An 11821-nucleotide genomic window follows, 5' to 3' on the forward strand; every position below is an offset into this window, starting at 1 on the left:
TGACTGATTCAGTTGACTAATGAACATTTCCCAAGCTTTGCTTTAGGATTCAGAGCTTCTGTTTTGTCTCCACAGGGACTCCACCTGCCACTGGTACTGGGACTCTGCTTCTGGAGCTTGAAGACGTCAATGATAATCCACCCATCGCTACCGGTCCCACATATCGTGTGTGCAATCAGAATTCTGTCCCTGTCAATGTAACCATTGTAGACAAAGACATCCCACCCAACACCTTCCCCTTTTTTGTGGTGCCAGTTCATGGAGCTGAGACAAACTGGACTGTTGGCCATACTGACCAGGGTAAGTAATCTACTTTTAAAAGGGCAGTCTTATCCAAAAAAATAAATTCCTGCCTACTTTCCCCTTCTTGCCCAAATACTTTAGTCTTCCTTTTTCAACTTTTTTTCCCCCTCCTGAAGGTGTTGACTGCTTGCTGGACATAATTACCACCGTGGGAACCCTGACTGAATATTGCCCCCCCCCCCCCCCCCCAAACACACCGTCGTGCATTTATATAGTGCCATTAACATTATGAAACATCCCAAGGTGTTTGACAAATAGGCGCAAGGAAACTGATGCTAAGCCAGGAAGGGAAAGATTAGAAAGAATGACAAAGTCTGGTCAGAGATGGATTTTTAGTGATGGAGAGGTGGAGTCGTTTAGGGGTGGGGTTCCAAAGAAGTAGTTGATGGCTCTTTCTCCAATGGTGGAGTGGAGAGAGGGGAGACCCAAGACGCCTAAGTTAGTGGAATGGTGTTTGAGGGCCTATAGGGTTGCAGAAGATTGTAGAGATGGAGTGAGGTCAGGGAGGGATTCATAAAGGAGGATTTTAAATTTAATGCATTGGGGGATGGGTAGCCAGTGTAGATCAGTGAGGAAGGGGATCATGAAAGATTACGACTTGGTGTGGGACATACATAAATGACAACATTTTGAACAAATTGAGTTCACTGAGATTGGAGGATAGGAGACCATTGGAAAAAGTCAAAAGTGAAGGTGATAGAGGCATGTATAAAGGATTCAGAAGCAGAGGGACTCCATATGGATTGAAATGGGCAATGTTGCAGAGCTGGAATAAGCGGTTTTGGTGATGGAAAGGATGTGGGTTTTAAAGCTCAACTCAAGGTTGAACAGGACTACATATGGTATAGTTCAGCCTGGGGAGGGAGCAGAGTTTGTGATGGAGGCAGATGGTGCTGGCTTCAGTCTTCCATTGTTGAGTTGCAGCAAGTTATGACTCGCTCCAGAACTTAATGTCTGGGGTTGAGAGAAGTGGTGGAGAGGTACAGCTGGGTGTCATCTGTATACATATGGAAGCTGATTCTGTGCCTGCAGATGATGTCGCTGATGGGCAGCATGTAGATAGGGAAGAGAAGGTGACCAAAAGTAGACTCTTGGGGGGTCCCTAGGGGGGTTGGTGTAGGAAGGGATGAGAAGCCATTGCTGGAGATGCATGGGTTGATTTTTGATGGGTAAGAATAAACCTATGCAGAAGCAGTAGTAGTTGGATGAGCGAGGAGAGGTGTTTTGAGGAGGAAGACATGGTCAATAGTATCAAAAATTGAAGAGGAGGAAGGATGACGCACCACAGCCAGTGACTGGGGATGTAATTTTTGATTTTGCCTAAGGCTGTGAGAAGGGTGGAGTCTGTACTGGAAAAATTTGAACAGGGAATGACTGGAGAAGCAGGCACAGTCTGGGAGGTGAGGACATTTTTGAGCACTAGAGAGAGAAAAGGGAGGTTAGATCGGGTGGATTTTTTTGAAGAGTGAAGATGACAATTTTGATGGGGAGAGGAGTGGCACTTGCAGAAAGGGAATTATTGATCCCTAATCACTGGGCACTGAATCCATGAATCCAATGAAGTGATCTTTCTGCCACCCTGGCTGAGATCAGCCAGCTCGGTGCAGACTAAGAATCGAACCTTCCTGGTTTGTCTATCTCCCTCCTCTCCTGAAGGTAGCTCTGATGAAATACAGTTACATGGATACCTGCAGACAGTTTGTCAGCATTTTGTCATACTTGGGCCTGGATCGTGAGTGCCAGCAGCTTATTCAACCATATAGGGCACCACAGCGGATTCTAATCCTGTCCCCGTCCAACAATTGTGTGCATAGACTTTCCAGCAGGAGTAACTGGCTGGTGAGCATACTGGGAACCCCGGCAGTGTTATTTCTCCCCCCCCCCCCCCCCTCCACCCTCAATCCTCTCTCTAACCCGGGCCATTAAAACCAATTGTACTGCTGCTGCAGCTGAAATGAGCTAACTCACCAAAGATTGAACCTGGGCTCTTGTCGTCTGTGTGGCTTAATATCACCTTGGGCAGCACATTTTAACCACAGTGCTATCAGGACCTGCCAATCTCTAAACCTTTCCGATTTGAGCTGCACTGTTGAACAGAAAATCCAAGAAATAATTTTTATAATATTGTGTTTCTTCTCCACCATCTGAAACAGAAAGTAGTCTTTTTTTTTTTAGTTTGTGAAAGCAACTTGCTTGCATGTCCAGACCTCCTGGGATGGGGTTTGGGGGATATGAAACAGTGGGATGCCAGCAGCAGCTGGCAAGATTTCTGTGGGGCCAGGAGGACTATTCAGGTACTAAAGCATTTCTAGCTGTGTTTTGTGAGTAGCCTGCAACAGTTCCTTTAAAGACTTCTAGTTAGGCTGCTCAATGGCTGCTACCATTGGGTGGAGCGTGTGCTGAAAATGGCATAAGACATCGATTGACATATTGATGCCTCCCACCTGAAACAGGCGGGTACACGGGCACCCATTTTCAGGATGGTCAAAAATGAAGACGGCTGGCACGGCGGGGCGAATGGGCCGTTAATTGCTGCACCGCGGTTTTGTTTACTAAACACGGGTGTTTTGGCACATTTCAAGTTAATGCGTCCTTTATACTGACTAGTAAGAGTCATAAAGCGATAACCCTGGATTTTTCTTTTTGTCCTTCAGCTGATGTGGTGACGTTGAAACTGATGAAAGAAATTGATCCCAACGTATATGAAATTTCTTTGAAAGTAACGGACAGTGGGCAGCCGGCATTGTCTCAGGTCACAGGACTGCGGGTGGAGGTGTGCGACTGTCAGGAAAATGGAGCGTGTAAACCGAGGGCAGTCGCTGCTGCTTTTGGAATCTCGGGCATTTTGGCTGTTCTGGGTGCTATCTTAGCATTGTTGAGTGAGTATCATTTACATGCAATTTAAAACCAAATCTACATTTAAGGAATTGAACTTAATAAGCTGCATTCTATATTTTCACCAAAGCTCTACAGGGAGTGATGTTGAGGCCTATTCTTACTGTTCGATTCCCAAACAAAATTAAGTTTTTTTTCCCGGAACGCTGTACACTCTGAATATAGATGTAGTGCAAGTACTACTAAATTGCTGCATGAAATTACGACAGAACCTGAGAATGATACAGTGCCATTCGGCTCACCGTGCCTGTGCCGGCTCTTTGAAAGGGCTGTCCAATTAGTCTCATTCCCCTGCCCTTTCCCCATAGCCCTGCAATTTTTCTCCTTCATGTATTTATCCAATTCCCTTTGGAAAGTTTTTATTGAATCCATTTCCACCACTCTTTCAGGCAATGCATTCCAGATCATCATAACTTGCTGTGAAAAAGAAATAAAATTCTCCTCATCTTGCCTCGGGTTCTTTAGCCAATCTGTGTCCTCTGGTTACCGACCCTTCTGCCAGTGGAAACAGTTTCTCCTTATTTACTCCATCAAAATCCTTTATGATTTTGAACACCTCGATTAAATCTCCCCGTAACGTTCTCTGCTTTAAGGGGAACAACCCAGATTTCACTGATGTGTTTTAGTTGTCCCTTTTTTAACTTGCCCTCTCTCTCTCAAGTGAAAGTGATTGATCATGGATTTTTTAAAACATTTCCCTGTATATATCTGGTTATGGCCTTTTTGAAGGGAACACAGCTTTGCTCCTTTCTGTTGCTCCTCCAAATGAAAATGCACACTGCATGGTCAGCAGAGCTGCAGCTTCCTGGCTTATCTGAGTATAATTCCCTTCTGAGAACTTCTGAGGACCAGGGCAGGTATTCTGCTATTTGTTACATATCTAGTACGTGTGCCAATTTAAACAGTGCGCAAGCTCAGCATTCCTGAATAATTGAGATGGTGTACTGTGCAGCTGTGTTGTGACTTCTGTACATAGTATGAGCAGGGCCTTGAAGGTGACCTTTCCTTGTATCCTACATCTGCTAATTATGAAGGATGCACAGAAGGATTTAAAAGAAATGCCCTCGTGGCTGAGCATGTTCATCCAGGGGGTAGCTGAGCTGTACAGACCTGGATTGTCACTGGTTCAATGCTTGACCTACGCTGATGTCAGTCAGAGCTGTATATATTTATATTTATATATCACGACCTCAGGGCGTCCCGAAGTGCTTTACAGCCAGTGAAGTACTTTTTGATGTGTAGTCGCTGTTGTAATGTTGGATCTAAATTGGCCACGTATATAATTAATTTATACCTGCATCCAATGTTCCCTGTAGACTGCACTATGTTCTGCGCGGCCTGTTTCTTTCAATGCGTGGTCACTTTAAATCTCTGCGCATGCACGGTATTTCCAATGTAAAGCTTGTGAGCAACCTGCACGGGACCTTGCAGCTAACTGTGGCACACGTGCAGCTTATAGGGAAAATTGCATGCATCCCTATATTTTTAAAAGTATAAATGGCACCGTCTTGTAGAATTCAACTTTCGATGGATTTGATGGGAAACTGAACGGCCATCCATTCTGATCACAGTATTTAAATAAAGGGTCATTATGGAGAAACCAGACCCTTTGACATGCCACTGATTTCATCTGATTCACGGGTGTAAAGTTTGCATCAGTACAGTTGCTGAATGTAACTGTTTTGGACCACTGTAAGCACTATCTTGTTCATGAGCATATAAGCTTATATAAGGCTGCTGTGTTTCTGATGGCAGATACTGGATCTGAGCTGCTTGAATTTAAAATACAGTAATTAAAAAAAAAAAAAAAAAACTAAATTTTCTTTCAGTCTTGGTGCTGCTGCTCCTGCTATTTGTAAGAAAGAGGCGAAGTGTCAAAAAGGAGCCCCTACTGCCTGAAGAGGATGTTCGGGACAACGTTTACTATTATGATGAAGAGGGTGGTGGTGAGGAAGACCAGGTTAGTGCCAGAACAGCAGGTTGTAAAATTATGCTTTTAAAGAGTATCTATAAACTAGGATCCATATTGAGTGGTTTACTTTGCGCGCTCTCACTGGAATCTCTCTTTCCACGCAGGACCCACTTGTATCTTGTGTCATATGCTTACGTTAGTTCTAAAGTCATGCTTAGCCAGGCTGCCATCGTGTCTCTTTGTTAGACACTGAACTCTGCTATTCTCAGCTGACCTGTGCTCCTCCAAATAGAATTGCATTGATAAACCTGAACCTTGCCATGAAAGCTGGTAATATGGGTATAGAATGCAAATGTGTCATCTATAAATGGGGGGGGGGGGGGCAGGGGGGCAACTCCATATGAGCTAGACTAACTGAACAGAACATTCAAAAGGTTTTGACTAATGCACTGTCTCAATTCAGTAAAAGGCCATAAGCCATAAATCACTAAAACTTGAAACTTTGCTGGTGATCAAGGTCCTGAAAAGCACAAAAACAAAACTTAATGATGGTGAATAAGTACGAGTGTAGTAATGTGAGGGACTATGAAGCAGTTGATAGGAAACGAAATTACCTTTTGATTAATGCGAGCAAATTCATTGATTTACCAAGCTGTGCACAATTGCTTATTTTCACACCTTTTTATTAAAAAAAAAAAAATTTTTTAATCCAGACTCCAAACAATTTCATTGGTGCACAGAACTTTGTCAAACACCAAATTCCTAGTATTACCCATTTTATATTATGTTCACATGCAGATAGATGGTTTTGAAATGCATGTTTCTGGTAGGGAAAAGCAGCCATTTTGTAGTGTGAAGAAATTGATTGCAGCTTTTTGTCATCAGATGCTGACTGTAGAATGACTAAATAACACAGGATGTAGAATGTTGTTAAATTGGACATGCATCCCTAATACATCAGAGGTGTGAACACTTCCATTTCAAACTAGATGCTTTTCTGCTCCCTTAGAGCAAGACTGCCAATGTAGGGATGATTTGCAAGGACAGTAGGCTATTCCACGATACCAAGATGATAAATTTATCGTTCACTATAGTTTCTTTTAAATCCACTTTTCTTTAATAACTTGATAGAACATTCTCAAAAAAGCTAATTGTTCTTTTTTAACTAAACTTAGCTATAAAACCAACTACATATGAGTGTTGGAGCATGTAACATCAATAATGTGGGAGTGACTGTAAATAAAATTAAATGGCAAGAAAGTTAAATGTGCAGATATGTAAATCACATTTCAGTACTAAAGCAGTTCAAGCTTTGACTGTTCACGCTCTAACTTTATTAAATCCAAATTATCCAGTATTATCAATAAAAAAATTTAAAACACAGGGCGATTTTCATCTTGCTAGCATCCCGTTTGTGCACTCAAATCGGGCGGTAATGGAACTGAAATGGAGAGGCTGCTGGTCCCGCCAACTTACAACTGTTTTGACGTCCGTTCTTAGACGAGCTTGAATCCTGGCACCCAAAGCTCCCACCCGAAATAATTGCCATCCTCGTGAATAATTGCAAATAGTGGTGGTCAAGTGATGTAATTTAAACGCCCCCCCCCCCCCCCCCCCATGCCAGTTTTGGGTCTCCCTGCCTGGCTACCACCAGTTCCTGCTCCTGCCCACCAATTATGGGTGGTACAGGTCAGGTGCCAGCCTTTTCCAGTGATATTTAAAGGGATCCTCCGCTATTGACAGGTAAATCTGGATGGAGTTTTTGGAGATATTATTCTGGCAGTTGTTTGTTGGTTTTCCACTTTAATGGATTTGACAATTTGTATAGTTGCCGCTATAGGTTCTGCACACATCTGCTGCTCCACAGTGTTACTTCTTTCTGTTCCAGCCAGAAATACACCTCCCCTTTAAACTGCTGCTACAGGCCCTAGATAAGGAGCCACACCACCCGATTTCTCACCTCCAAATCGGCTAGCTGCCCATTGGGAGTATATTTCATGCTGATAGCTTGCCCACTGCCAATTATACTGCACGCAGATGAAAACCACCCCCACAATACATTATTCCTACTTTTAAATAGACAATATACAAAAATATCTCCACTCTAATATCGTGTTATAACCATCTTCCACTTGTTTAACAGGATTATGATCTCAGCCAACTGCACAGAGGCCTAGACGCAAGACCTGAGGTTGTTCGTAATGATGTGGCTCCGGTACTCTTGGCACCACAGTACCGGCCACGCCCTGCAAACCCGGATGAGATTGGCAACTTCATTGATGAGGTAAGGCAGCAACCATCAATCCAATAGCCCATGTCTGGGGGGAAAAAATAAAATGTGGTGGAACTAGACAGCAGTTTGTGAAGTGCTCAATCTGAATTTGTGCCTATTGGTATCAGTATGTGGAAAATAGGTCTGGAAATTGGAAGCAACGTACAATGACCTGAATTAAGTTATTGGATTAAGTTTGGTTAATCAGCTTCCCATTACCTTAACCCTGTAACCAGGGCTGTAAACTTTGTGATCAACAATATTTTTAAGCAGTAATTTGATTTGTACTTTGTTTTATCTCCATCACAGAACCTGAAAACGGCTGATAATGATCCAACTGCTCCTCCTTATGACTCCCTTTTGGTGTTTGATTATGAAGGTGGCGGTTCAGAGGCAGAATCTTTGAGCTCTGTGAACTCCTCCAATAACTCTGATGTAGACCAGGACTATGACCACTTGAACAACTGGGGTCCACGCTTCAGGAAACTTGCTGAGATGTATGGCGGTGGGGAAGAATGAGACAATGGCATTACACAACCATTTTAGAGACTTGCTTTTTTTAACCACTATAAATGATTAAAAGCAATCTGAATGGAGCGCATACTGGGGAATGGGTACATGGCACTATTTGGTGGTAGAGTGAGGGTAAACTGAAATTACATTCCAACTGATCTTGCATTGTAGCTTGAATGCAAGTTATTAAATTGCCACTAAAGTTTAGATGAATTCCGAGCTAGTCAGCATGGACTACTGCTTGGAGAGCTTTATTTCCACTAGTCCATGAATCATTCATTTGACTTTTCCCAAAGTGTAAAAGAGCCAAAGGTTATTCAATTTGATATATTCCTAATAGACTCTTCCTGTTCTAGCATCCTACTACTGAAATAATCTTATTTTGAAGCATCATTTCTTATTTTGAAGCATCATTTTTTTCTTTTAATAAGAGACTTAATGTGAAGAATTTAGGAATGCTATAATACATTAGAAAGTAGTGTTATTTTAGTTTTTTATATATATATTATATCTCTTTTGAATGATTTACTAATCCAATGTTAAATTGAAATCCTTAATTCATTTCAGCTATGTGCAGAGTTTGGACGTTTTTTGTGTGTACCTGTACTGCTTTTAAAGATATTGTGGAATCAAATTATCACAGCTACTGGCCAAAATTGCTTTAAGTTGACAGCACATGCATTCTCAGGAAATGTTCATTTAGGAGCTTTAACAAAAGCCAAACTTTTTTTTAAAGGTATTTTTTTACCCTCTATGTACTAACGCCTTAAGTAGTCAAAAATAAACTGCAAAAGAATAAAGTTTTTATTTTATACCAAGGGTTTGAAGCCTGGTTTTGTGATCAGGGCAGCCTTTGGGTTGCTTGACTGAGTTGAACGCCTGCATTTTGTGTAAGAAGGTAGTTTAACTACTGTACAGTTTTATATTGATTGGACACCGTTGCAGTAGATGCACATTTAAGCACAAATGTGCTTTATATGGTTTGTGTTACAAATCCATAGCTGTAAACGTCATTGTCGAATAGATTGGTACTGTAATCCAAATTCTCAAATTGTATCTCCAGCATTATATACAATGGAGAGGAGATGGGATATATTTGGAACAGCATTTGAAAATCCAAAATTTGGGTTCTCCTAACTGAAAGAGACTCTTGTGTGAACAAGAAGCCTGCACTAGAGATTCTGATGCATACTGAATGCTTATAGCCCCCACCCAGGCTTAGATTGGCATGTCTCCGACTTCATTCCAACTCCCAGTTGTTGCAGATCGTGTGCATCATCTCTTCTTTCATCCACTTTCTTCTTTTTCTCCACCCACCCCCCTGCTGGTCCCCATCCCCATTCCCACCTTAAACTAAATCTTCAATGCACATGAGGATTTTTGGTAGGAAATGTAAAATAGGCCTGTGTATGTATGGAGGCATGCAGCTCATTTCATTTACACTTTTTAAATGCAATTCTGATCCTCTTTCCCTTCTCTTCCTTTCTCCCACCCCCCATGTTGGGCCAGTTTGGATTTGGATTTAGGTCTGTACTTCACACTAACCTGCAGTTAAGCTCTTTGTGGGCACTGCATGCTCACTTGTGTCATCCTGGAAGACTAAACCATTTGTTCATTCGTGATAGAGCTCTCGGCACAGCACTCTCTCTTTGATTATAAGTTTATTTTTCCTTACTATGAATGTTATCATTTTTGCTAAATTCTGTCTTTAGTTCAGAATATAATTTGTATGGTGTGAATTGCAATGCAGAAGTTTAGAGTGTGTGGAGTTTTTGTCACGCTTCAGTGGACTTCGATGCTGGTGAAAGGGTTAGGTCAAAAATGTCACTGTTAGTTTTTCTACCTTTTCACTTAAGATTGAGCATGGTCTAGTATTCAAAGGAAAATATTTCCTGACAACCAAAGTTAGTGCTTTTTGCCTTTTTTGTGCCTTTTTGAAGTTCACTGTAAACCATCTAATGTACTGGAATGTCATTTGGATATTCATTTCCTAAATGTGGCCATTTCAGTTGATTTTTAATTTGTTCTGCCTCGTAGTGAAGTATGTGTGCATTTTTAAATAAATGTTCGTAACAGATTAGCTTTGATTCTGCATATTACCTCTAATCTTGCACTGTATTTACAGTTTATAGTCATGTACTTTTATAATTTTAAGGAGTTACTTTCACTAGCACTGAATAAAAATAAATGATATGCCTTTTTAATGTCTTCCTATCCATTTAAAAAAAAAAAAAAAAAAAAAAAAAAATTTATAATATTTTTCTGGTCATTTTTATTGGTCCTGTTCCCCATGTGTGTGTCTGTATCTATATGTCTCTATTTGTACAGGACTACTGTAAAATAGCTTTGTGTAGCCTGCCTACACTTCCAGGCTTGTGTGAATAATGACTGTTTGCTTGCGCAGTTAATACCAATGGAACCAGACTCCCAACAGCAGTCACTGCCTTCTGTGGTGGAGGAAAAAGTTGCTATTTGAGTACTTTTCTTAACATGGCTCTACTGTAACAGATAAGAGTCATGGGCTTTTCTGAGTTGGCCAGCCACGGCTCAGTGGTAGCACTCTCGCCTCTTAGTCAGAAGGTTGTGGGTGCAAACCCCACTCCAGAGACACACAATCTAGGCTGGAGATTTGGGCTGGAGAGCCACTTAACAAATTTTGGTGAGCTGTTGAGGGCCACACACCAATGTTCCCGCTAAGGTGTTGTGCGGTCGCGCACCAATCGCAAGGTCCTGCGCGGGCTGCTGACCAGCTCCTGCCGCTGGAGGAGTCCGCAGCCACACAGCAAATCCAAATGCAATAAGCAGCAGTTTCTGAGCTTGGAAAGTGAACAGCTGTGAGATGGGAGCTTTTATACCACTTTTGCAGCTGTCAAGTATAATTAGATAATTCAATGCTGAATCCATTCACCACCACCTGAGCTGACGTGATCCCCGAGCAGCGTATAACCTGTGGGGGAACTCATAAAATTGAAAGGTAAGCTTAAAATAGTATTTAAGTGACTCTTAGCAATCTCTTAATGATCTAAATTGCCTCCCTGCCGCTTGATGTCAGGCCTGTTCAGTGTTGACAGACCCAGCATCTGGGAGACTAGCATGGAGATGGGTTGATAGTGGGTTCCCTACCCGCTGTCAAAAAATGTATTTTTCCCCACCCGACCTGCCACCGATCGCGCCTGCTGACCCCTGAAAAATTACCCCCCTCGTGTTGATCATCACTTCCACTTCTACCCTCCCAATAATTTATAAACATAAATTCAGATCATGCGATACTATCTTAAATACACAATGTAGTGTAAACTAGTAAAATCTTGCTTTACTAAATGAATGGAATGATTGATCGATCAATTATATGTTATACTGAAAGTCTACGTGGCTGGCAGAGTGGCTCGAGTCTGCGGGGCCTCCGATGCGAGAGGTTTTTTTTAGTGTGCTGAGTACAGGAGCCAGAGGCTTTGCAAGGCCTGAACTACAATCGCGTGCCATTACCTGGAGTCCTTGTGCTCCGGGAGCCACTCCCGTGTCTAAGACAGCGATGAGAACCCCCCTGTCGTCCTACTCTAGGTACCGGGAGAGGAAAGATGCAGCGCCACTCTCTTTGGTAAAAGAGTCATCAAGATGAGCAGCCATGACTTGACTCTAAAATACATGGGGCATATTCGAGTACAAAATGGTCATTCTGGGTACAGACGTCCGCCATTGGGGTCCAGAAGCGTGGAACGGATCCTTTTTAGATTGGGCCAGGGAGAATCTCCTTTGCGAATTGATAATTTGAATTAAGTATTAGTGTGTTCACTGGCTGCAGTTCAGGTCCATCCCTGACCCACGAGAAGTGAAAGTGGATAGACTAATGTACAACTTGAGCTCCAACTCATGTTTTATTTCTGTCCCGTCCAGTGGGCCAGGTAGAATGACTTGGGCCGGGTACA

The 11821-nt window shown here is 42.2% G+C and overlaps 1 protein-coding gene across 1 annotated transcript in view; it reads left to right on the forward strand.

Annotated features, from left to right (window-relative positions):
- Positions 1-10095, forward strand: part of cdh31 (cadherin 31) — a 57144-nt gene extending 47049 nt beyond the window's left edge. Inside the window, exons 12-16 of the mRNA XM_085991672.1 lie at positions 76-300; positions 2958-3182; positions 5028-5158; positions 7254-7394; positions 7692-10095. Coding sequence (XP_085847798.1) covers positions 76-300; positions 2958-3182; positions 5028-5158; positions 7254-7394; positions 7692-7901 — 932 coding nt within the window. The 3' untranslated portion in view covers positions 7902-10095. The remainder of the gene's footprint in view (positions 1-75; positions 301-2957; positions 3183-5027; positions 5159-7253; positions 7395-7691) is intronic.
- Positions 10096-11821: the final 1726 nt, after the last annotated feature.

Source organism: Somniosus microcephalus, chromosome 6, assembly GCF_052327205.1.
Source record: "Somniosus microcephalus isolate GS21.2 chromosome 6, FLI_Smic_1.0, whole genome shotgun sequence".
In the NCBI taxonomy this organism is placed as follows: domain Eukaryota; kingdom Metazoa; phylum Chordata; class Chondrichthyes; order Squaliformes; family Somniosidae; genus Somniosus; species Somniosus microcephalus.